General features: G+C 45.4%; 1 protein-coding gene across 30 annotated transcripts in view; it reads right to left on the reverse strand.

Annotated features, from left to right (window-relative positions):
• NTRK3 (neurotrophic receptor tyrosine kinase 3) overlaps positions 1–27,440 on the reverse strand; it is a 397,061-nt gene that overhangs the window by 166,974 nt on the left and 202,647 nt on the right. For all 30 annotated transcript variants that reach the window (XM_078376016.1, XM_078376017.1, XM_054258251.2 and 27 more), the window contains one exon: positions 9,222–9,410. In XM_078376016.1, the coding sequence (XP_078232142.1) occupies positions 9,222–9,410 (189 nt within the window). The remainder of the gene's footprint in view (positions 1–9,221; positions 9,411–27,440) is intronic.

Here is a 27,440-nt window from a genome sequence, read left to right on the forward strand (position 1 = left end):
CTCTTTCTAGAAAGAATGAACACTGGTAATATGTTCAGACCCATTCCTCCCTCCAGAGACCTTGGGCTTACCAAACCTAGTATCACAGAATTCTTGGGGGTCTGCTACTTATTCTAAGTGCATCTGAAGGCAAGACTGAAGAAAAATCAGAATGGGACAATACTAATTTGTGTCCATTTAAAATGTTTTATAAGGCTGGGCGCAGTGGTGCATGCCTGTAATTTCAGCACTTTGGGAGGCCAAGGCTGGCGAATCACAAGGTCAGGAGTTTGAGACCAGCCTGGCCAATATGGTGAAATCCTGTTTCTACTAAAAATACAAAAATTAGCTGAGCACAGTGGCAGCTGCCTGTAGTCCCAGCTACTTGGGAGGCTGAGGCAGGCGAATTACTTGAATCCAGGAGGCAGAGGTTGCAGTGAGCCAAGATCACACTACTGCACTATAGCCTGGGCAACAGAGCAAGACTCCATCTCAAAAAAAAAAAAACCATTTTGTGAAACACTGAACTGGTGAAAAAAGTTAAAGGTAAATGCTTCCATTATTAACCAAGATTCATCTTACAGTTCCCCTAGAGTGGAGTGTCAAGATCCAACTGGCAGAATAAAAGAGGGGACCCATCAGAATCCCCCACCAACCTTGGTCCTATCTCTCTCCCATGTCACATCTAGCAGAGCTGCCTCCTAAAACAAATGCAGGGAGCACACAGCAGCCCCTGCCTGGTACGCCAGCCTCCCCTCCTTGGCTGCACACCCCAAGCTCCCAGCCCAGCCCTGTAACCAGAGCTCCTTCTTTCCATCCAGGACTTCTTCTAGAGAAAGACCTAGAAAGACTTATTCTGCAGGAGCAGCAGCAGCTGCTGTTGCCTCTCTACTGGTTTTAGGAGGGGCCCCAGCCTCCAAGACAAAGAGCCCATTTTCCATATTTCATCTGCAAGTCTATTATGCTGAGTTAAGTGGCTGGGAATAAACACCCATCATTACCCTGCGCTAAGCGATGTTTGTTAGTATAGAAGGTGACAGAAATCTATATCACGCCAATGCACTATTAATACTGCATTACGCACGTGGGCTCTGTGCTCCCCACCACAGCTGGAAACTGGCCTGGGCAATTCCTCTTCCAGAAAAGGCAAGCTTCATGGTTAATTGGCCCAGAAGAAAAGGAGGAGATAAGCCTCTTGCACACGCTGATGAAGGAACCACTGGTCCCAGCTAAAGAGACAGTGCACAGATCTAGCAGTTCCAGCTTCCGTTATCTGTGCAGAAGTTCTTGCCTTGTGGGCTGATATGTTAGAGGGGAATGCATCAGGCAGTTTTCCTAGGAAAAAAGAGTGAGGCCAGGAACTCCATACTACTGCTCTTAGCTAAAGAGGGGTAAGAAAGTACAGGTTTTCTGCTCCATCCCCAGGGCCTAATAGAGAGTGCATGGTACTTAATAAGGGCTCAGCGGATGTTTGTTGACTGACAGAAGGAATGAAAAAGAAAAGGAAGTTGAAGGAAACCAATAGAGATGGGGTTTTGGCAATGTCATGACAGTGAGGGGCCAAGAAGACCCCAAGACAGAGTTATCAGGTCAGCCAGCGAGGAGGTAGAACAGATCTAGGAAAGGAATGGGAAGGGGTGACCAGCCAGGAGCATCTGAATGCACACCTGTACTTTAAAGTATAGAAACTCATGTGGAAAAATGCATTCAGCATGGAAACCAGCTTGAAAGTGACATGTAGGGAAAGAGAAAGTGTTAACAAGCCTTCAAGGAAGGTGAAAAGAATTAGGATGCCTGGAAAGGTGGGGCTGGGGGCTGGCATCATGGAGAATCACCCTGACATGCTGCCTTTGAAACGCTGTGAAGGCATGCACGCATTGGTCGGTACTAAGAGGGGCCAGTCTTTCAGTAAACATGGCAATTGGTCTTTGACCAATGACAGGTTAGAAGTGACGTATTCTCACTATTAGTCAGTGTGACCATCCAATAAGAATTACAGTCATCAGTTACTGGTACACTTTAGAGCAGGAGAGAGAAAGGTTGATACAATTAGACAAGTGTGTAGCCACACACACACACACACAGACACACACACACAGCACATATCCTTCAGCAGGCACACCAAGGACAGTGTGCATCCACAAATGCCAGGAGACCCTTGGACAGGAGCTGACTGGTGGAAGCCAATCTAATATGAAAGCAACGAACCCCACTTGGTATAACCATTTTAGAAGACAGTTGGCAATTTCTTACAAAGCTAAACATATTCTCACCATATGATCAGGCAATCATGTGTCTAGGTATTTATGCAAATGAGTTTAAAACGTATGTCCACACAAAGCCTGCACATGAGCATTTATGCAGCTTTATTTATAACTGCCCCAAAGAGGAAGCAACAAAGCTGTCTGTTACAGGTTGAGTTATGTCCCCCTCAACAAAGATAGGTCAAAGCCTTAACTCCCAGTGCCTTAGAATGTGAACTTTATTCAGAAATAGAGTCATCTTAGATGGGATTCGTTAAGTCAGGATAAGGGTGGACCCCTAAAACCATATGTCTGGTGTTCTTATAAAAAGACAGTCATATGAAGACAGAGGGTTGAAGTGAAGCAGCTACAAAGCAAGAGATACCAAAGATTCCCAGCAACACCTCCAGAAACCAGAAAGAGGTAAGGAAGGACTGAGTCCCCTAAAGGTTTCAGAGGGAGGGTGGTCCTGCCAACACCTTAATTCCAGACTTTGGGCCTCCAGAGCTGTGAGATAATAAATTTCTGTTGTTTGGGGCCACCCAGCTTGTGGTACTGTATTCCAGCATCCAAGAAACTAACACGATGCTCTTCAGTAAGTGAGGGAATAAAAACCGTAACATAGCCATACAATGAAGTATTGCTCCGTGATAGGAAGAAATGAGCTATCAAGCCAAGAAAAGATGCAGAGGACCTTAAACATACATTGCTAAGTGAAAGACGCCAATCTAAAAGGGCTACTCGCTGTCTGATTCTAAAATATGACATGTGGAAAACACAACACTATGGAGACAGTAGAAAGATCAGTGGTTGCCAGAGATTGAGCAGAGTGAGGGGATAAATAGATGGAGGACAGGGGACATGTTGAGCAGTGAAATTATTCCGTGTGATACTGTCATGGTGGATGCATGACACTATGCTTTTGTCAAAATTCACAGAACTGTCCAACACAAGCAGTGAACCCTACTTAAACTGTGGTCTTTAGTTAGCAAAAATATATCAGTAGTGGTTTATCAACTGCAACTAATGTACTATCATTATGCAAAACGTTAATAACAGAAAACTATGGTGGCAGGAGGGGAGTAACAGGGAATATGTGGGTGTTCTCTGTACTTTCTGAAATTGTTCTGTAAACCTAAACCTATACTAAAAATGTTCTTTAAAACAAATAAAAATTAACCCCTGGGCCAGGTATCGCCTTATCTGAGGGCAGTCACGGCCCCTCAAGAACTTCATTCTTTGGAGAATTCAGGGGGGTAATAAGTGCCAATAGCCAGACGGAGGTTGGCCCAGCCTCGGGACTACAGAGGCCTTCAGCCAGCCCTGAACACCCTATATAGGACTGTCCTGATCCTAGAAACAGAAGAGTGAGCCTTTACAAAACAAAAGGACTATCCTTAACAGGTTGCTTCCCTGACCTCAAGCGGTGCTCAGTAAATGCCAATCACTAGAAGTCCAGGCCATGAGATTTGATAGGGGAGGGATGGATGCTGGAATTTGCAGGTCTGAGTTTAAATCCCAGGCTTTCTCGTCTTGAACTCCTGACCTCAGGTGATCCGCCCACCTTGGCCTCCAAAGTGCTTGGATTACAAGCGTGAGCCACCCCATCTGGCCAAAATCTCAGGCTCTCTCTTGTATGATCTGGAACAAGTCACTTTAAGTTCTCTGAGTCTCAGTTTCTTTATCTATAAAATAGGAGTGGCTGCTCCCCCTCAGATTGCTGGTTAAAGACTGCATAAGATGAAAAGCAGAACACCCACCCCGTACTTGCTCTAGAGAGGCTGTGGATACAAATCAATAACCTTTCCGCTTTCCTCTCTGTGAGTTTCTAGAGAGCCTGAGCATGGAGTCATCAGACACATGTTAGTTAGCACCTTCTTTGACCCCAGTTCCACGCTGTGGTTTCTGTAGAAAATAAAGAATTATGACACTAGGAATAAACTCAAAGTCGGGTTGGGGAAATAGGACATGTATAAATGAGAAATGACAGGATGACCTATGATTCGGCTCAAAGTCATTCAAGACCGAGGCATGGCAACGCCAGCTATGGGTTAGAAGGAAGAGGGGAAGGAAAAGTCCCATTGGGATAGCATGGGACTAGGAAGAATTCACAAGAAGCTAGAAACAAACAAGGTGTTAAAAGATGAACAGGGTGTGGAAGAAAGAAAAGGGTACGAGGGTGGGGAGGGAAAATGGGCAGAAAAAGGTAGAGACTGGAGGTGTGGGACTGATAATCTGGAAAGAAGGAATAAAAGCTGGTGCGTCATCAGCAGAAATCCGAGAGACAGAGGCAGAGGCAGAGACAGAGACAGAGAGAGAGAGAACACGAGAGCGAGACAGGGAGGGAGGGAAGGAGTGATGGAGAGAGGGAAGGTACAAGGTTCCCTGAGTGGTCCCACAGCAGGGGGTGCCATCCCACATCCTAGGGATCAGCTATGGTTGGCAGTGAGCCCATGAGGGTGGAGACCCTGTGTCTTTTGTTCCCCATCATTTCCAGAGTCTAAAAGAAGGGCCGACACAGAGCCTCAATAAACATGGATTAAATAGATGAAAGGGGATAATCAGCCCAGTGGAAAGTGACTGGGATGCAAAAGAGGCTCAAAGGAACATAGTCAGGTTTTACAAAGTGATCACAGATGGAGAGCGGAGGCGCTCCTGGTGAAAAAGAAACAGAGGGACCTTTAGGACAGAGACCTGCAAGAGGTGTGGCAGTGGGCAGAGGAGCAGACAGATACTTCCTCAGTGGGGAGAAGAGAGAAAAGGATGGGCCGACCAGGATGGAGATGTGTCCTCTTTGCAGGCCCTGACTGGGAGGGCTGGGAGGGGCAGGCTGTGGGAAGGTGGACATGCTGCTTCTTCTGAGACAGGGACAATGTGGGAGCAAAGGCTGATGACGACACCTGAGGAAACTAGTTGTCTCTCCCCAGATGGTCTCTGTTTTCTCAACCAAGAGTATGGGTTTGAGGAGAAAAAGATGAACAGAAAACCCCAGGGCCTTGAAGAAAGCCGAGAAGCCTTTCAACTGGCCTGTGGGAAAGGGCCAGAGTGTGACTCCTGAGACAGCGGTGAACAGTCCAGCCCTCACCCATGAATGACTTACTGCAGCCCTGAGCTGTCACATGGGTGACAGAGGTAACTGAGGGCCCCATGTTGCTACAGATAACCTTCAGCTTCTCTCCAGTGACCCACCTGGACTGGTCCCTCCCATTGTATCGAACCTAACCCGAAGTCTAGGGTCCTCAGCATTGTGACCATGAGGGCTGTATCCATTTCCTGATGCCTTCAAGAACAAGGGGGCTTTACATAAATAATGAGGGGAGCTTTATTAGGCTCTGGGTTCTGGCTACATTGGTCAACTAGGAGCATCTTTATTCAGCTGTTTCAGAATCCCTGGAAAGGCTAAATAAATGCAGAATAAAGACAGTGTCAAATGCAGAGCACTTGTTGGGAACATAGGTGTGGGGACACAAGCATCTGATAAGGGATTTTACCAGGTGATCTCTAAATATCCTTGCAGACTGACATGCTAGAAGAATGCTATGAACCAGATTGAAGGCAGATAGAAAGTGAGAAGCAAGGAGAGGACCAGCATCCTAATCATTTCCATCAAAAAGATCACACCGTTTATGATAAACACACGAGCACAGAAAGGAAAGAACATTTGTGCTTAATCCATCACTGGGGGGAAGAGGAAATGAGGCCTGAAGTCAGGTAGCGTTATGTTCGTGCGATTCCACCCCACATTACACATTTTTAAATGAGACAGAGAAGGGAATCAGAATGAGGAGACCCCCTGGGGGAGTCACAGTGTGAGCATTTTTATTCTCTTAATCTTCCTGGTTCTTGCCATCCCCCCAAAGGAATGACCCTGGCCTTGTCTGCCACACCATCAATGCTCTGCACTTACTTATATGCCAAGACGCATGTGGCTTTAATCATTTATGATAGTGTCTCATTGCATACAGGGATGTCTCTTGGAGTCTGTTCCCTCTACTGATGAAGTCTTGGTTAATCAGAGGTCTGCTGCCGGCTCAGCCAGTAAATCTCCACTGAGGACTGGCCTGGGCCCCCCTTCACCCTGTCTGTGTGAGTCACCAAAGGATTAGCAGAGGGAGGATTAGCTACAATGCTCCTGCTCATTGTCTGTCATGCCACTCATGTTTTCTGAAAACAATTAAGAGCCATTTGCTGTCTATTGACAGAACAAAATCTACCACTTCTCTAAAAAGGCTACTTTCCCCTGCATCAGGGGGTTCTGATGATCTGGAGTCATCTCATCATAGTCCTCTGATAAGGCATTGTTTATTTCCCCTGCTCCTTCAAGTCTCATCAATAAATCTGCTGTCTTTCCATTTTCACCAACCTTTTCTCATCTACACAGAACTGTCTGGATCCTTAGAATAACCACTTTGAATCACAAGTTTAGAGGGCTCTAGAAGGAAGACTTCCTCCATATGGTTTGCCTAGTGTGATGAGTCCTTGGCTATGCCTGGTTTTGACACCAGTGAATGCTCACCAGGCCCCATAGCTCCCTCCACGGCTCCCAGGCTTCCATGGGGACACTTATTCTGATGGCCTAGAGGAAACTTGCCTCCAACACACCAGATTCACCCCACCTGGCAATTGTGCCTACCGATAACCTGGTACCAGAAGCTTCTGTGAGTGGATATGACCGTGAGATCATATTCTGCACCAGGAACCCAGAGCTTCCACTAAAGAGGACAGAGGGATCCTCATTATGCACAGATGCTATATTTGGGAATTCACCTACTTTCTAAAATTTATGTGCAACCCCAAAACCAATACTCAAGGCACTTTTGCAGTCATTTAGGAACTCGTGTGGAGTGACAATATGTGACCCTAGGTGCATGTTTTCAGCTGAGGCTGAACAAAGAGACAACTGCCTTCTTCCTTTGTCTTTTTTTTTTTTTAATCATTTATTTTAATTGGGGGAAAAAACTGTCATCTGTTATATTATCACATACAACATTGTTTTAAAGTTCTTGTTTCAGCTCTCATACTATAAACAACTATCTTTTCTGTGGTCTACTACAGACCACACTTTTTACACTCTTGTACTTGTTGCTGCTGACTTTGAGTAGGGTCCCCAAGCATAGTTCTGAAGTATGGGCTATGTTCCTTAGCTCAGGACAGCTGTGATGTGCATCACAGAAAAAAAACGTATGCATTAGATAAGCTTTGCTCAGGGAAGAGTGACAGTGGCCATGGCCATGAGTTCAATGTTAATGAATCCACAATATGCATTAAATGGGTGTCTTTAAACAGAAACACACATATGACAAGGTTATGTATTGACTGGTTGATAGAATGTGACCAGAGGCTCACAGGAACCTAACCTCATGTCTTCCCTAAGAGCAATGGTTCAGTGTTCACTAATTCAGTGTTCACAGCAACTTCACAGAACACAACTGCTACAGTAAATGAGAATTGACTGTATATTGAACACAGCAATGTCTATGTCTCTGCTCAAATACCTACAGCACCCAGAAAACTCAGTATCAACCCTAGACTGAGCTGAACCCAGCTATCACCATACAAGGTCCTTCTTCCCAGCCCCACCCATGCCAGTCCAGGGGTGAGCTGGATCTGAGACAAGAGATTTAGCCAGAGGTGAACTAATCTTTGCACTATGTTTCCCAAGGTTTTTCTGAAACACAGGTTTCTCTCTTCCTTGCCCAGCCCCGGTCCAGAACCCAGGTGTCCTTTCTCTGATTCTGACAGGGAGCATCTGATACACACTGAGACAGATTCTGAAAAACACCCAAGCTTGGGAGGCAAATGATGGCCTTACACTGACTCGGGCCCAGTCCCTCCTACTGCAACAATGCTCTCCTAAAAATCAGAGCCGGTGAAATCAAGCCAAGGCTGATGGGTTAGCCCAATGCACCCTCTTCTGTAAGATGAACCAGAAAGAGCAGCAAGAGTTCTGTGAGCTACCAAGACTGTGGCCCAAGTACAGAGAGCTCAGCCCAGGGGCTGAGCAAGACCAGAAAGTGCCTCTTCCTAGGCCTGCCCTGGGAACCACTGAGACATGAAGGAAGCCTGGGGCAGTCCCCCAGAGCTTCAGTATTCCTGTCTGTAAGGTGAGACCTCAACCTAGCCAATCCCTTCTGTCCTACCAGTTCTCAGGTAGACATGGGTGTCCCTGCTCTCCAGGGCCCTCTGTGCTCTCTCCTGAAGCAGTGGATCATTTCCTGGGGACAGGAATGGTGGGAGGAGCAGGGGTGTACTTGGGTGCTGCTGGGCCCAGATTGAACCTGGGCACACAGCATAAGGAACACTGCTGGATGGACAGCCAAGCCACTGAGGCTCACGAGCTGAGAGAGGGCCAAGCAGGGCTCAGCAGAAGGACAAGGAAGGGGTCTGGAACCGACAGGAGGTGGCAGATGAGAGGGAAACAGGTACCCTGAGCCCTCTTGTCTGAGTGAGACATCTGCAGTGGGGAGGTGAGAACTCCTAGCACTGGGGCTGTGAACTGAATCTCAGAAAGTGCACCCTTCGGGGCACTGGAGGGGCAGCTAGAGAGATGTTTCCATTCAAAGGTACTCACCGCCCTTCATTCCCTTCCCCCTCATGGAGGCTTGGGTGGAGGTTCTGGTGAGCTCAGGGGCTGCTGTCTTAACAGTCAGGTTATTTTTCCTACTTACGTAAGCCAGGTCTAGAGAAGAGAACAGCCTTGCTGTGTCTCCTGGCTTATTGGGAGCACCTCTTAGTACCCATGGTCCTGCTGAGCCCAGGTGAAGAAAAGAGGGAAGCAGACTCAGCCCCACAGCCTCCACTTCCCAGAGGACTCTGGTCCCGGGGACTCTTGGCTCAGGCTATTCTTAAAGTTTTAAGACAAGCAGGGAGGGTCTCTTAGAAAGTGGGAGGTTGGCAGGTAGCAAGTCATCCTAGAAGGTTCCAGAACCCCAGGTGGATGGTCTATCACCAACCTCCCACCCCTCCCCAAGAGGGAGAGCATTCCATCCCAGTACTTACACGTGTCTGGCTTGTGGCAGTTGTGTCCCTGACGGAAGTACTGGGGGTTCTCAATGACCGGGATGCGGGTCATGCCAATGACCACAGTGTCAGGCCCGGCATCCAGCGACGAGGGCGTGGTGATGCCATGGTTGATGTGGTGCAGTGGGCTGGCTGAGTCCTCCTCGCCACTGATGACAGCCACGGGACCTGCACACACCGAGAGAGACGCGGGACCTGGTGACGTCACATCCGGCCAGTTCCCAGTCCTGCCCACAGACCACCCCCAACTGCTTTTCCCACCATAAACATTTTCTTTCTTTCTTTTTTTTTTCCTTTTGGAGAGTGTTTTGATTTTTGTTTGTTGTTGTTGTTGTTGTTTATATTCAGTTGTTTAGGTTTCTAGTATATTTTAGATATATGTGGCTTATCAGATATATATGGCTTACAATTTTTTATTCCATTCTATAGGCTGCCTTTCCTTTTTTTTCTAATGAGATGGAGTCTCACTCTGTCACTTAGGCTGGAGGGCAGTGGCACAATCATGGCTCACTGCAACCTCTGCTTCTTAGACCCAAGCGATTCTTGTGCCTTAGCTTCCCAAGTAGCTGGGATTACAGGCTCCTGCTACCATGCCTGGCTAATTTTTTGTATTTTTAGTAGAGACAGGATTTTACCATGTTGGCCAGGCTGGTCTCAAACTCCTGACCTCAGGTGATCCACCTGCTTCATCCTCCCAAGGAGCTGGGATTACAGGTGTGAGCCACCACACTCAGCCCACATTTTATTTATTAGCAAAATCCACTGGAAGAGTATTCCTCAAATGCACTGCATTCTGAATTCAGAGAAACACCCTAAATTCTCTTTCTTGAAAATTATTCACCCAACAAACCATGGAAGCAGCTGCAAAATCAAAGTGAATTTAAATGATCCTAGCATAAATTATTTTCACTTTCTCCCAAATCCAAATTAGTTCAAAATAAGAGTTTTTAAATACATTTATTATGTAGTAACAATGGGATTTTTAAAAAGACCTAGCAGTAGTTTGTTCCCTGCCCCTCCTCTTCTTTAAAAATGGCCGATAGTGGATTTCATCTCCAGAGGTTCTGATTCAATTGGTCTGGGGGTACCAGGTGGATATCAGAGTCCCATGTACAACCAGGATCAAGAACCTCTAATTCAAAGACCCAGAGCCTCTGCAGCTGACCTGAGACTACCAGGGGAGTATGCTGTAGCTTTTACTACACTTGGCCATCAACCCTCCCTTATTCACAGGGAGGTAAGCCCAGTGTGGGCCTGGATATACCCTGAACCAAGTTTCACAAATGACAGTAATTAAGCTGCATCATGATTTGCATACCAGCAGCTGCGCCAGCTGCCTCACTCTTGAAATAACCTCCTTGACCCAATGGCTTCAAAGGAACATCATTTGTGTCTTCACCAACCCCAGCGTCACTCTTGCTTCTTTCTAACCCAAAGAAGAAATCCAATAAATACATGCAGTTACTCAAAAAGCCCAAGATGGCAAAGACAATTAATGCTGCAGTCTTGGTAGAAGAATGATTCTGTTTGGTACCACGATTCTCCCATACATACAAATAAAACTCCTGTAAAGTGAGTCGGCTGTGACTGTTTGCGGCTTCATACAACTGGCGCTTTAAATGGCTGCTTTGCTAGACACACAGTCCCCAAAGTGCCTGCTGTGATTTGGTTTTGCAGCTTGAACTGTATTTCCACTGCAGAAATCCATTACATCTTACTGAAGTTTCTGGAGAGAATATATCCGATCAAATAGCAAGGTGAAGCACCAATGAGGCAGAACTAAATGGGAGACTGGTGAATGCAAACGGAGGACCCTGAATTCCACTCCACCAGCATAGACGGGCTTATTCCAATCCATGACAAATGTCTGACTGTGTTTGGAGAACATGTGGAAACGTAGCTTTAAGTAGTTGCCCAGATACTTGCAATAATCACTTGCCTTGCAAAAAAGCAGCCAGTTCCTGAAAACACCTTGTAAACTTTTTGAAAAACTTCATAGCAAATTCCAGTTAAACAGGGAAAACTAAGCACTGGTTTTTATCCTCCTTTCCTCCTCAAACATATACTAAACATTCCCTCCACTAAAATAAAATTTTAAAAAATCAAAAAATATGTGTTCACAAAGAGAAAGAGGAAGAGATAAAGGGAAATAAGATATTTCAATGATATTTTGGAATTTGAAAAGTCTAAGGAGGCAAGAGGAGGAAAGACGAAAGAGTGGGAGAAGAGATGAACAACAGGAGTGCAGGGGGGATGTTTGCAGGTGGTCAGTTCTGCTGGAAAGACTCACTACCTGAGGAAACAAGAGAGCCAGGAAGGCTGAGGTGGAGGGGGGCTCTAGGCTGAAACAAGGCACCCCAGTCATCACCTTGCCCCCTTCCCACAGGATTCTAGTGGTTCACCCAGAGACATCGAACCCAGAAGGCTCAGGGGAGGGCTGGGATGAAGCAGGAAGTCGAGCCCCTTCTTCCTGTAACCCTGCCTCCCCACCACCCAATCTCATCTCATACCAGCACCCTGCAGGAGATTACAGAATACATCTCTGGAGGAATTCTCTCAGAAAAATACTTCTCGGTATGGACATTTGGGGATCTCCCAATAAAACGTGAAGTTCATTCTGTGATCACGCCACAGGGAAGCCTGCCAGTTGGCAAGTCCCACCCATGCACACAAGGCAGAATCGTACTAGTTTTCCAGGGCTCAATTCCTACATATGAAAAAACAGTTCAGGATCATCAGGTACTTCAGCAAAGCTCCAGCATGAGAGAGCACAAGACAAGTAGACCATCAGCAACCTTCAGAAAACAGAGGCAATGCAGGAAGCAGAAGATTTTCTAAAAAAATTACTAACATCCTCAGAGCCGTTAGCGAAAACACTGCATCTATAAAAGCAAGGCAGTATTTAAAACGTGAACAATGAGAGGGTAGTGAGGAGTCCTTGGGAATAACAATTACCAAAATTTTATAGTTAAAGAAGAGTGGAAAATAAAGTCAAGAAATAGTCCAGAAAATTAAACAAAATGGAACGAGGTGGTAAATAGAAAAGGAACGACAAGACGATCAAAGGTTTGATAAAGAGATCCAAAATCTAATTATGGGAAATCCCAGAGAGACAAGGAGAATGAATATGAATAGATGAATAGAGAACTGAAAAACTTATGGAAATTTCACCCAAATTACTTACCCAGTTTCCAGCACAATTAACACAAGTATGCATGTATGTGTGCGCACGTGTGCACGCGCACACACACACACACACACACACACACAGCACACAGAGCACACATTTACAAAATGCCAGAGCTCTGGGGATAAAGAGAAGATGCTAAGAGCCTCCAGGCAGGAGGAATATATTTATAAAGGAACAGCGATCAGAAAGACAATGGAACCATTCTCTACAACAGTATCACTATTGTTACTGTACAGAGCGATTTCTTCAACATTTGGATGGGCAACTTTTCAACCTGGAAATCTACACCTAAAAAAATAAATAAATCCAATGTAACGGAAAATAAAGGTAATTGCAACTGTGTAAAAATTTGCCTCACTCATCCCCTCCTTAGGATGCATCTGGAAGAGGGACGTCAGCAAAACAGGGGCAAGCAAGGAAAAGAGAATGCTGGGGATTTAGTATCATAGAGAGGCAGTCTCAGGCCACAGGGCTACAGGAAGGAGGTGTCTAGAGGGAGAGGTTACAGAATACAATGATGAAGGCAGGATCCAAGCCCAGGCTATCTTGTTTACTCCAAAGCTCACAAGCCTTCGCTCTAACTACAGACTACTTGCTCTATTCGAACTGTAGACCACAGACCGCAGGAAGACACAAAGACACACAATGGAAGTGATGCCCTCAACCCCACCCCTTTCTGTTCTCAGCATACTAGGATGTGGACTATTACAGTGACATGGAGGAAGGACACAGAAGAGGCAGAAGTGTGAGAAGATACATCAAGATTTAAACCTTTTGTCAAAGGCTGTTTCTTTGAATCTGCTCATGTAAAGTCCATCCATAGCAAGAAGTCAATGAAATATTCCAAGAGCCTGGGATCTAAAACAGTCTCCATCTTCTCTACATTATTTGAGAATTTGAAAAAGCTGGGGTAAGAACCATAGATGGAAGCGTCCTGCCACAGGCTCACAAGCCTTAGGAAGGAATGAGGTGACCCCGGAAGACGATGGAGATTAAAGAATAAAGCCAGAAATCAGAGCCCTGAGGACCCCAATACCTAAAATGTGGGCATTGGCAGTGGAGTAAGGGAAAAGAGAACTGTCAGAGATTTGGCAGGAAACAGCACTTGGCAGGCTGAGGCAGGCAGATCACCTGAGGTCAGGAGTTCAAGACCAGCCTGGCCAATATGATAAAATCACGTCTCTACTAAAAATACAAAAATTACTTTGGGAGGCCGAGGCGGGTGGATCACGAGGTCAAGAGATCAAGACCATCCTGGTCAACATGGTGAAACCCCATCTCTACTAAAAATACAAAAAAAAAATAATAATTAGCAGGGCATGGTGGCACGTGCCTGTAATCCCAGCTACTCAGGAGGCTGAGGCAGGAGAATTGCCTGAACCCAGGAGGCGGAGGTTGCGGTGAGCTGAGATCACGCCATTGCACTCCAGCCTGGGTAACAAGAGCAAAACTCCGTCTCAAAAAAAAAAAAAAAGTAAAATACAAAAATTAGCCAGGCACAATGGTGCACGCCTATGATCCAAGCTATTTGGGAGGCTGAGGCAGGAGAATCACTTGAACCTGGGAGGCAGAGGTTGCAGTGAGTGGAGATGGTGCCACTACACTCCAGCCTGGGCAACAGAGTAAGAATCCCCATCAAAAAGCACGAAAATTCCAAAGGAGAGTTTCTAGAAGTTCAAGAGACACATACACTGAGGACACATAGAATTAAGCTCGGAAATAGGCCACTGTGTTGGAAAATGTGGAGGTTACCTTAACGAGAGACGTTTCTGTTTGGAAAACTCTGTCCCTGTCGTGAAAGCCCCTCCCCTCCCACACAAAGAGGGTCCCTTATCTTTCACTCTACATACCGTTCTGGCCTTCCCCGCCCGGCTGCAGCCACCTCCCGCCCGCAGCCACCTCCAGTGCAGCCACTTCCCGCCCGGCAACCGGCTGACCAATCACCGCCCGCCTCATCAGCTCTCCCCAGCTTCCGGCCGCCCGGTTTCCCCAGCTTCCGGCCGCCCGGTTTCCCGCCGCCCAGCTTCCCGCCCAGCTTCCCCGCCCGGCAGTTTAAACTGACCAACTTTTACCCGCCACCTCGGCTCTCTTGGCTTTCCCACTCCCTCGGCCTTCAGCCCCCTATAAAAGAACCCTGCTCCTCTGAGCGCGCGCGGCCATTTTCCTGTTCTTCCCGACTGGCCCACCCGGAGGCTCTTTCCTCTCAATAAAGCCTGAACTTAAGACTTTCTTCCAACCTGCGGTCCGGTTTTTTCCGAACGAGCTCTGTCTTCCCGTAGAGGGTAGGTCGGACAGTTTCCATGGAGTATTAAGGAAAAGTCCAATTATAGTGAATTGAGGGTTTACTTGGAGAAATCATCATCATTGTAATACTTTTTATTATTTAGTGCTTCCTATACATCAGGTTCTGTAAAGGCAACTAATCTTATAATGCCTCTGTGACACTGGTACAATCATTTTCCCCATTTTAAAGACGGGGACATTAAGGCGTAGAGCAGCGACCTGCCCAAGGACAGATGCCTAGCAGAGAAGTGGTGATGCTGGAACTCAAACTCACATCTGGCTCCAGAGCCAGTGCTCATAACCCTCAGCCAGCACTGCCTCCCTGAAAGCACAGACTGGAGAGGAAAGAATTTGTGCAAAGGGATACTTGATCAATTCCGGCACATCAACCTCCTCATAAGCAGCTGCCTTCGATTGCAGCTCCCCAAGACCCTTTTTAAAGATGTTCCTCTTGACCCTTGAGAACTGGAACAGGAGTGAGTCACCTCATTAGACTCACCCGGATAGATTACAGATAATTCATCATGTCTTCTTCCCAGCACTGCCGAGCGTTCCTATTAAACCATATCCACAGCAGAAAGAGCATTGCACCGTCAAACTCTTGTCCCATTCCCAAGGCCCTCTTACTCACCTTCACCTTCTATAAACTACATTCCTTAAAAGAAAACCCAATAGCACACAGACCCATCACTTCAAAGGATGTAAGCGGAGAGCCCTGTAATTTGCCCCTGCCTTCCTGTGTCTGAGTCCAGCAGAGCTCTTTATAGGGCTACAGTTGGCACTGGGACAAGATGAGTCTTCCTTGGACAGGGCTGCTCTGGGTACGTAGCAGCTCTAGACCTGGGCATGAAAAGCCAGTCTCAGCTTCATCAACCGCAACAAATGTACCACTCTGCGGAGGAGGCTGATCATGAGGGAGGCTGTGCATGGGTGGAGGCTGTGCAGATGAGAAGTCTCCGTACTTTTTACTTGATTTTGCTGTGAACCTAAAATCACTCTAAAAATAAAGTATAATAAAACAAAAAATTTTTAAACATAAAAAACAGGGCAATCTCCCCAAAATACACACACACACTCACTCTCTCTCTCTCTCTCTCTCTCTTCCAAACATCTCTTGTGGTGACGGAGCTGTGCCAGGTTGAGAACCACGAATAGAGACACCAACATTTTATTCCATGAAATTCTGGCCAGTTCTCACACCACTGGCCTCCGGGGAAAATGCACAGATGTGTGCCCCTCTAGGGGAGGAAGCATTTGTTCTCACCGTAAAAACAACAGTGCGGACTGTTCTCACCTTAACGAAGAATTTGTTAAGATACTGAAGGGGGGACAACTAATATGGAGGAAAATATCTCAGCTGTCTGGGCAGCTTTCTTCTATTTTCCTGAAGCTGTTGAGGTGGAAGCAGGTCAAGAGGAGTGAAGCTTTGATGTCTACTGAGCCCGCAACACACACACACACACACACACACACACACCCCGCCTACTACCCATTATTGTCCTCTCTGCTGTCACTAATCCATTCCAAATTACACAATTACTTTGTTACGCAACACTAATAATTAAAAAGAAGCGAAACATTCTCATAGCCATTATAGTAAGTGAGACTTTGGAGAGAGACCCTCAAGGGAATAGAGGTCTGCACAGACTCTCAACATCGTATTATTCTCTTCTATAATTGGTGTGATCCATAATGGGTTTTCTTCAGATCCATGGTGGGTTTTTATTCTTCCAACCACACCATAATAGAATCATTGGATAATTGGAGAAACTCAATGGCCCTGATAGGTGTCATTCCCTGCAGGATGGTCCATATTGTCTGCCCAAAGGCTTTCTCCTCTCCTCCCTGCTCCTTCCACAGGGAAAAGATGAGGGTGTAGAGTAAGGAATGGCTCCAATTTCCATAAGTGGTTTATTCCAAGGTGGGATTCAGGTTCCCAGAGAAAGCCAAAGTCTCTGATGGCAACAGCGGAGAGGAAACTGACTGCACTAGCGTGAGCTTCCGTCCAGGTGGGTTAAGTCCCAGTCCCAGGAGGAAAACATGGGACAGCAAGTCACCCTGAGGACCTGTGGGTACCCCACCATTCTGCAGAAGCTTCTGGTGACTCCAAAGGTTTTCTCAAGGTTTGTAATGCACAAAGAGAGGGGGAAAGAGGTGAGTCAGAGATTCCCTTCCAGGGAATCCATTGACACATCAATACTCACTCCTTCTTTCAGATCAGGGGAAAGATGGCCTTGGAATCATTTGCTCAAATGGCATACCCTTGGCTCTACAACTCTGCTCTGTTCCAGCAACTCTCTGACTTACAGAGCATTGACCATTCTCAGAAATGTAGCCCCAAGAAAATCCAGCCACTGGCCCAACGCTAGGGCGTTTGCCCAGCCAATGTGTGGAAGTGGTTGTTCTCCAAATTCTGAAGGAGTGACAGAGCCCCAAGGATGCTGGGATCTCTGTGGTTTACAAGAAAAAGGAAGATGGAGGAAAAATAAAAGTGACATTAATTAAATACCTACTACATGCCAGACATGTTGCTATGCATTTTGTTCTCATCTCATTTGATCCTCAAAAACTATGACTATTCTCATTTAATCAACCACAAAACTGATCCTCAAATAAGTTTAAGTCATTTTCAACAATCACCTGCTCAGGAAGTGGTGAAACCTGTATTTGAAGCCATCTTTGACACCAAAGTTCTGACTCTTCACACCAAACTACCCATTTTCCCAACAGTATAGCTGACACCAAGTATTTTTCACGTGCAGAGAGTACTTGGTGTGAATACATGAGCCCGTACACAGAAGGCAAGATGCCAGCTCCCCTGTGACTGGGGCTAAATCAGTACATCTAATGATGGACTACCAAATGTTTTCAGGGTTGGCTCAGCCCACATAAAATAGCTCTGGGCTGATAAGTCCAACAGATAGAGTTAAACTGTACAATTTCAAGGCCAGAATCAATTTCTCTACTCCTTCCTTTATACTTGTACTTCCTTCCAAAGTAGGGTCGTGGGGTAGCAATCTCACTTCCCACCTCAGAAAGCCCTCTTGGGAGCTGTGGGAAGCCTAACTGCTATTTACGAGTATATTCAGGCACTCACTGGGACTGCAGTTTTGTGGACCACCTTGAAGTTAAACAGCACCCCCATCACTTTCCCTGAAATGAAAAGTGAGCAGAAGTGAGGACGCATCGCTCCCACGTGGAAGCACGAAGATCCAGTGTGAACTGACACATTCCCTTTTCTGCTGGCATTTGTGGAAGCATGAGGCAGAACCCCACTCAGTCCCAGTCTCAGTGAGGCCAACAGAGTGAAGGGCTCCCACCAGCACCTAGTGCAGCCCTGGTGACCTGCGAAATGCAGCACTGTTGTTTTAAGCAACTGTGATTGGTGGGGGTGGTGTCTACACATCTCCACATTCACCAATGATACTTAATCTTTTCATTCATACACTTTACATGCTTCCCACCATCTTCAGCAAGTCTCTGCAGAAGTCTCTCATGCAAAAAAAAAAAAGGGGGGGGTCTTGTCAACCTCAATGATACAATCCATTTTAAAAATGCCTCCTCCCCTCTTTCTGTCCCAAAGTTGAGCTCAAATCTTCAGTTCCACAGAGTCAGATCATGACCACCCACCTACAACTGACTTGGGTAGCAGAGGCAAATAAGACTGCATGGGTCTCATGCTTTTATTAATGTGTCAGAATGAAGCAAACAAGCCAACCTTTGGATTAAGAAAATGATTTTTTTAAAACCTCAACCTTTTCCTACTGATAGAAATCAAACACTGACATGTCCCTGGTGGGTGAGAGCTTCGCATCAACAAATCTGGGAGCAGGAACTCATAAAATGAAATAAGTGGAAGCACAACAAACACAATTAAAAATCCAGCCATGCTCAGAGAGGGATTCCATTTACTGTCTCATAAAAAAATGAGCTGGTCCTCAGAGGCAAACAAAAGAAAATCAATTTCTTAATTTTTATTGGCAGATGTGGGACAGAGGCCAAGTGAACATGGGCTGCGCCCAAGAGCAGACCTAGGGATGAGTCACAGCCTTCTGTTCCTAGACCCTTTCCTCTGTGCCCTCCCCTCTCTGCCTCCTCTGCTTCCAGACAGACTCTGCCCTTTGTGGTCTCCGGGGCACACAGGGTCCTGCAGACAGCACAGCGAGTCATGTCCTCCTCACTTCTCTGTTCCTCTCCCTGAATCATTTCCCAAAAGATAAGCTTTATTCTCTGGCTCGGATTCCCTCCCAGCCCCTTACAGGAAACAAAGATGTTGTTCATGCCTCACAGCATCCATAGCTCAGAGGTAGCGCTTGGTGATTGAATACAGTATTGCTCATCAACCAGCCCAAGAACAAACACTGAAGGAAGGGAAGGCAGGACGGGTATTCAGAATACTAGGCTTCCCTGACCTCCCTTAGTCATCACAACAACCTTGGGGTAGATCCTCTCATCCCCAGTGATATAGCTGAGGAAACCGAAGCTCCGTTTCCTAATTTGCTCAAGGTCACACCGTTAATAAATGGCAAACAGATCCATGTCCATCTGACCTCCAAGTCTGGGCTCATTTCACTGCAGCAGCATGCTGCCCCCGACCCAGTACTGTTTCTCTGACAATGGGACAAGTCAGCCACAGTCTCCTTCCCATCCCCAACCTTTTCTCCCTTGACATTCATTGGTAAGAGAACTGGCATTGTGTAGGAGAGAAGTCCATGACATTTCCAGGAAAGTTCAGACCCACAACTGTGGCATGAGGATGTAGCTGTCGGGGGCAACCAGAAATTCATAGCACAAGAATGGCCAGCAGCAAGGGGCCTGAGAATGTCAAAACAAGCAACCTGGGGGGAAGGCCGACGCCATCAGACTTCTCCAAAGACTCTGCACAGACAGCATTTCAGACCGTCCCAGGCATCAACAGGAAGTGAGTAGTTACCCTCTGATTGCATATATAAGATGACTGGAATACAAAATGCTGAGTTTTTGGTCCAAGGCCCTATAAAGAGATCATAGTTCAAATTTCAACATGTCTAAATTCAGTTCTAGCCACTATGGCTAGCTAGTGTTACCTCAAAAGAGAGACACTTGTTTTCCCTAAAGATTTATCTGTCACTTTTCCCCAAATTCTTGGGGACTTTTGAAGACTGGGAGAAAACATTCACTGCAGCACCGGGCTGAGTTCAACAAGCTCTGAAGGTCATTCTGCTGGGGACTGTGCAGGCCCTGAACCATGCACTCTCTCGCTGTGGGAACACAGGCCCTGCCTCTGCAGAGGAGATGGACTATTGCAGGTGAACTGGTCTCCTGTGGCCTCTTGCCTACTGCTCACTGGACCAGGTATTGGCACCTGCCCAGCTTAGTTGGCATGCCTCCCAGACCCAGCTCTCTACTGAGGCACAAAGTTGCCTCCGACTATAATAGTACACCCAAGTCTCAGGATCGGTAATAGGAGCCTGCCACCCTGTGTCTGTGGCAAGGGTATCTTGTGGACAAGTCACAGAGCAGTCCTATGACATTTTACTTCTGGAAGTTGTGCATTAGCCAGTGTTAGAATTTCCATTAGAATTGTGTACCCATATAGAGCAATGAGGAACCCATCTGCATATGAACCTACCCTGCTGCTGAATGTCCTGGGGTCAACACTGGCCTATCTCCTTACTTATCTCAATTCAAGCTTCTCATCTGGTCCTAAAATTCTCTATATCATAAATCCCTCCAAGGTAAGGACCCTATCCTGGACATCTTTGAATTTCATTGAGTTCCTAGTAAAGTCCCTTTAAGAGAGCGGGCAATTAGAAAATACACGTTGTCCAAGTGCTACCGTGGACATCAGTAAGCACTGGTTCTCCAAAGGTATGAGCTTCCTAGAGCTGCCATAACCATGGCAACAAAACACAAACTAGGTGACTTAAAACAATGGAAAGTTATTCTCTACAGTTCTGGAGGCTAGCAGTTGGAGATCAAGGTAACAGCTGCACCACGGTCCCTCAGATGCTGGATAGAATCCCTCCTTGCCTCCACCAACCTTCTGTTGATGGCTGCCGATCTGTGTCATTTTTTGGCTTGTCAATGCATCGCTCTGACCTCTGTTATCACATGGCCTTCTCCTCTCATCACATGGTATTTTCCTTTTTGTGTGTGTCCATTTCTGTGTGTCTCTCTCCTCCTCTTTTTATAAGGCCCTCAGTCAAACTAGATCAAGGGCTCACTCTATTCCTGTATCACTTCATCTCAACTTAAATTTTAATTCCATCTGCAAAGATGCTATTTCCAAATAAGGTCACATTAACTGGTACTAGTGATTAAGACTTCGACATATCTTTTTGCAGGACACAATTCAACCCACAGCACCATGTCTCCCATATGTCCAGCCATCAGCACCCAGGCTGGCGCATCAGTGGCAGGCACAGGGGATTAAATGACATTATAAGGATAGTGATAGAAGTAGAGGACTCTCAGGCTCTGGGTGAATTGGGAGTTCAATCTACAGGCATTTAATCTCCCAAGAGCAGCTCCCCAGGGACTGTAGTAACATCCCCCATCTAGAATCCTTGAAAGTGACCTACACACTACAGTTCATGATTCATGCCACACCTTACAGACTGGCCTTCCCTTCCCATGTGCTCACCAAATACTTCCTCCTGTGCTGGACCCTTAGCTGGGGACTAAAAAGGGGAGGAAAAGACACAACTCCAGTCTGAACAGGTCCCCAGGTCTATAGGGGGCATGGAGAAACACGAATAAACCAACAGAGATGGCACATGGGAAGAGCACCACGTTACAGGTGCATTCAGGACCTGAGGCAGCACCTGAGACAGTCATCCAGGGAAGGATGCCTCATGTAGCAAACACATTAGCCTGCAGCTCCATCTACCCACACCCTTCATCCTTGTTCCACCCCAGAAGTCTTGTCTAGCCTCCTGCTTCACAGATCCTCTCTGCTTTCTCAGGGGAGTCACCTTCGTGGCACCTTGAACCTTGGCCGCTAACTCTTCCCCCAAGAAACCTGGAAAGCAGCTGGGCAAGGGCCCTAGCAGCCTCTATTAATCTCTTGGCTCACTCATCCCTTTCACAGACATGCCATAAAAATGATATAAGCATTTCATTCGAACTGTGCTGCAGCAGGAATGGCGAGGGTACAGAGGGGTCGATTGATTTCCAGCATGTGCGGGTATAAACGCAACACCAAAATCAATTGAAATAACACCACATCAATTCTGTGATCTCTTCCCTCATACAGCATGCTTTATATACCATAGTGCCTGCTCCTGTCTACACGCCTGCCCTGGCCGCCCTGCAGCGGCTCCATGGGCAAGGCTGACAGCTGACATCCATAGGGACATGTGCTCTAAGAAACCCCTTAAGTCACGCAGTGAAAGGCAGTGAGGTTCCACTATGCCCACCAGCAGACCCTCATAAACATGGCAGAAATCCCATGTGCACCTGCACAGATGTGCTCCTGAACAAGAATGTGTGTGAACTCACACATGAACTAGAACCAGTTGGTTGCCTATTAAACATGTGCGTAAGGAGATTTTATGGTATGCATTTCTTTATAATTTTATACCTTCCTCCATCTCACCAGACAAAATTTTCCATAAGTGATGTATATAATACACGTATGTGTTATATACCCAGGAGTACTGAACACCCTAACAGAATACCCCAAAAAGTGGTGACGAGGTAGATTGGGGGGGATTCTACAGTACTGAGTTAGCGCTGGTACCAAGGGAAAAAAAATCCAAAGATCTAATCTGAAAATGCATATTTTTTTTGCAATTTCGTGACTTCTCACCATCAGTTTATATTATTATTCTTGTACTGACGTCCAGCTCAGGTTATATTATTAGACTGGCCAATTCATTAAAACTTCTCACCGTCATGGTACCTCCTCATTGAAAGTCTCTTTCTTCATGGATCCATTAACCTAAAAATGGTTTGGGTAAGAAATTAAAGCCTGCAGTTCAGAGATGTCTAGTTCTATTAAAAGGAGGGTGGGCCGGGCGCAGTGGCTCACGTCTGTAATCCCAGCACTTTGGGAGGCCGAAGTAGGTGAATCACGAGGTCAAGAGATCAAGACTATCCTGGTCAACATGGTGAAACCCCATCTCTACTAAAAATACAAAAAATTAGCTGGGCATGGTGGCACGTGCCTGTAGTCCCAGCTACTCAGGAGGCTGAGGCAGGAGAATTGCCCGAACCCAGGAGGCGGAGGTTGCGGTGAGCCGAGATCGCGCCATCGCACTCCAGCCTGGGTAACAAGAGTGAAATTCCGTCTCAAAAAAAAAAAAAAAAGTAGGGTAACCACACATCCTGATTTGCCCAGGACAGTCTATTTATTTATATTCGTTGTTCCAGCATCTTTATTAACAGAGCCCCCTTGGGTCTGGATGAAAAGTGGTAAAAAGTAACTTAGACCTCCTGTGTGTGGGAGTGAAGTTGGAAAGAAGACAGTCATGGGTGGAATTAATTGCTGTTTTGAACTCCAGACATGAGCGGGGCAGTATCACAAGAAAAGCAGCGAACCACTCTAGCCAACACGCCCCCATCCTAATTTCCTAAACTCCCTTTGAGGCAGTGTATAGGGGAGCCTCACATGTATCCTCAGAATATCCAAATAGGACATTGTCCTTCTTAGGCAGTCAATCAATATCATTTGATGACAACGATGCAGCCATTGATTTTCCACTCCCTCTTCTCCCTCTGTGCCCTCCTCCCTGCCCCTTCCTCAGGGTATAGGTCAATCAATCTTAGGCCATCTTGATCTACTTGGAAAGCTTAACTGCCATGAAGCTAAACCACTTGTCCTCTGGCTCCAATCTCTTAGAGAAATTAGTGCCAATGGAAGTGTCAGTATCAATTTCATAATGTTATTGGATGAAGGCAAGGCTGGGCAACGTCCCATATTCCTGACGGGCTATCAAAGTGATGAGGATTATGGGTAAGGAGACAGACAGCTCTGACAGGAGAGGCAATGACTCGAGAGCAATTAGACTGACAAGACTATCTTTGAGCCCCATCACTTAATGCTGACAAGGGTACATTCCCCACAGAGATTTAGAATGTGGGATGCAGGTTTTTCTGGGTGTCCCCAGGGGTAACTGGAGAGCCTGGAGGCTGGCAAATCAGCCTTTGGTCCTACACCTCTCCCAGGAGGATCTGAACAAAGGCTTCCAACCCAACAGAAAGATTTTTGCTCTCATGATGGGAATACTGAATATCTGGCCCCTCCTTTTCCTTTTCTTCTTTTTCCTGCCTTCTAAAGAAAATGTCAAGATAAAATGTAGGCTACGTATTTAAATTTAATTCCTTTGCAGAGTCAGGGGAAGACTTGGGATTATTAAAATGAAAATCAAGATCTTGTAAAAGTCAAACCATCTTAGCAGGAAAGGAGATTTATCCTGGAAGGCAAGAGCAACAGATGGATGCCACAAGGGTCCGGAGTTCTAATCCAAGCTCTTAACCCAGCATTGCTGTAGATACAACTGTACGCAACCAGGAAGGTGTCACCTTCTCTCTCTGAGGCTTCAAGTTTCTTTTCTAAGGTCAACCATAACCTCCCGCTACCCTGCGACATTGAGGAGGTAAAATACCAGCAGTGTCCAGGGCAACAGAGGAATCAGAGAAGGATGTATTTTAAGACTTGGTGAGGTGTGTAGCAATTGCTTTTCTTCTGTGCTTGATAGAAGATGCACAGACGCAATCCTGGACCTGAGAATTCAGTGCAAGGCAGTGAAGAGAAAGGGAAGCAAGTCTTGTCACCTGCTCAAATGGACCACATGCAAGAAGCACGGAAGTGATGCTTCAACTACTTCCATAGTGTGTCTAGTCAATTTTAACAGTTTATTTCCCCTAGTTCTCAGGAGTTAATGTTCCCAGGGCAGCAGGCATCATTTTGAGCCTGTGAGGTTATAGCTATTTAAGCAGGTTTGCTTTATTCTTTTTTAATTGCTTAACAATATTGTTCATTGGTGTTCTATTAAAAACCCTACCGTGTTTTATAATGGAATTTAAAATTCATGTAATTTTGAAGTGTCCACTTCAGAATGGTGTGTATGTTTATAGGGTTAGCTAACACTAATATTAATCAGCCGATCCTGACACTGACCTAAGCATTTAAACTAAGCAAAATGATACATGGAGAAGATCAGCATAAAGCAAGCCCTATCTGAATAATGTCAACCCTGGCCAAAAGGCTGTTGTCAGTATTATCTGAAACTGCTGACTTCCCAAACACACTCAGAACATGGGCCTAATATGCAAATGTGTGAATCCAGGGATTCCTCCCAAGGTGCCTTTAAATAGCAGGACCTTTAAAGACACTGTGGTTCAGTTGAGGATATTTTAAGATCATTAACCAATTGAAAGAGAGGTTGGGAGCAGAGAAACTTGAAGTGTTAGAAGTGTCCACTAATAGAAGATGGTTCAGAATCAACCATTATGCATCTCTGGAACTGCTGGAGAAAGCTATAGGAAAGCGTTAGGCAGTGAACAAGTTTTGTTAGGCACACACTTGACATTGTCCTTCTGATGCTCATGGACACAAAACTTCACACTCAACAATTTGGAAACATATTGGGAAACATTGAATGGGCTATTGATTATTTTCAATCAATAAGGATACATAATAGCATCTCTGTTGAAGTCAGAAGGCCTTCATTAAATCACCAATTTTCCCCTAAAATTTTTTAACGCAGTTAAGCACCTAAGAATATAAACAGGAGAACTTCCAAAGAGAAGTAAAGAAAGTGTTAATGTAATATCAGGATTCTCTTCATTGTCCTTCCCTATCGTTGGCATGAATTCAAAGGCACATGTGTCCCAGGCTATAGGGGAAAACTGGACTTTTATAGGTGGGGCTCCAACAAGATGCTTCTCAAGGTCACCACATTACCATCTTTAAGCTAATAAGTGGCATTTATTTTAAAAATGGTTGACTCCTAATGGGCCTGGGTACCATTCCCATCTTGGCCTGGGCTCACAGCATATTTATATGTGGAATGTTTTCTACTTCAGGTATTAGTCATGTATCTTTGCAAAGTTTAGCTAGGTAGATTGAGTTATCAATAGATACTGTGTGTGTGTGTGTGTGTGTGTGTGTGTGTGTGTGTGTAAAGCATAGCTAAGTAGTATACACACACTGAAACATACAAATAAACCAGATCATATTTATGCAAAATCCTCTCTACTTCAGGGATCAAGCTATGCTTTTCTATGCTTTCTAATTTAATAGAGCTACTATTTGATGAGTACATACCACAGACAAAATTGCCCCCAAGCAATTTAAAAGTAGTGCCTCATTTAATCTTTGCAAACTTGCAATGATCACTTCCATTTTACAGACAAAGAAATTGAGACTCAGAACTATTTTATTAACCTGCCAACTGTTCCTTAGCTAATAAATGGTGAAATTGGAATTTCCATCCAAGACCATGTCATCCATCCCAAGACCTGTACTCATCCTACAATATACTTCTATATATAGTTTAATAACTATAATTTTAAGAAAACTTATGAAACAATGTGATAAGAGAGCATATATAGTATTTAACATGGGTCTGTTGCAGAATTTTCATCAAATTTACTCTCTAATACTATTTAGGTGTGTCCTGACTCATAAACATATAAAATTTGTGTTTGACATTTGAAGACCATGGTCATCTAATTATTTCACCAACCACATTTCCTATTAGCAATTGAGTAAAAGTACATGTTTTCTCTTCCCCAAATATACAATCTGTGTCTCCAACTCTGCCACAGCTGTGCTCCAGCCCAAGCTATTTGCCCTGATACCAACAACTCACCTGCCCAACCCTACACCTCCCAGGAGCAGCTTAATCCCTACCATCCCTTAAAGCATTTCTTGAACCTAACTCTCCCTCCTCTTTCTCCCCACTCCACCCACTTACACAGTCGCTTCTTCCTCTAGATTTGTGTAGCTCTTCTGAAGACCAAGGTTTGCCTATTGCCTCTTTTGTCTCTTGCTAGTGACTCTCTGCAACCTAAGTAAAAGTCTTAACAGGGAAGGAAGTTGTTCTGACTCTATACTTTCATTCCTCTTGACTAAGAAAAGGCAAAAGCGTTTATCACAATGAGGAGCATGTCTCAGGCAAAAGCATTATTTCTGGTGCTCTGTTAACTAGTGCAATCGTGGTCATGCCTCTGAACCTAAGTATTTTTTCCTTATCTATAAATAGGGTTAAAACAGTAACTGCCTCATCAGACTATCTTAGGATTAAATAAAATATTTATGTAAAGCACTTGGCAGGTGTAAGTGCTCAGTAAATGTTAACTAAAAATAAATTCTAGTAAAGTAAAAAAAAATAGCATTTAACTAACTCAAGAATTTGGCTGTTGATACTTTTAACCCCCATGATAATTACTGATTTAAGTGACAGGTTCTTATTTTAATATAGCCCCTAATGACAGCATCTTCATGTCCTAAAATCTTTCATTCCATGCTAGGGAATCAGAATTAGCCAATGCTTCCTACCTCTCATCAAAGAAAGAGGACTTAATAATGAAAATAAGAAACGAGCTTTGTTAGACATAGAGAAAAACACTTTAATTTATAGATTGGGTAACTCCTCTTGGTTGCCATGGACTTTAGTCTGATTCTTCACCTATCCAGGCATTTAGTAAGGACCCCATCAACGTTAAAGGACAGCACTGTTAACTATGCTAGATGGACATAGTTCCCTAATTACCATACATAAAGGGGAAACGTA

The sequence above is a fragment of the Callithrix jacchus genome, chromosome 6 (assembly GCF_049354715.1).
Source record: "Callithrix jacchus isolate 240 chromosome 6, calJac240_pri, whole genome shotgun sequence".
Taxonomy (NCBI): Eukaryota; Metazoa; Chordata; class Mammalia; order Primates; family Cebidae; genus Callithrix; species Callithrix jacchus.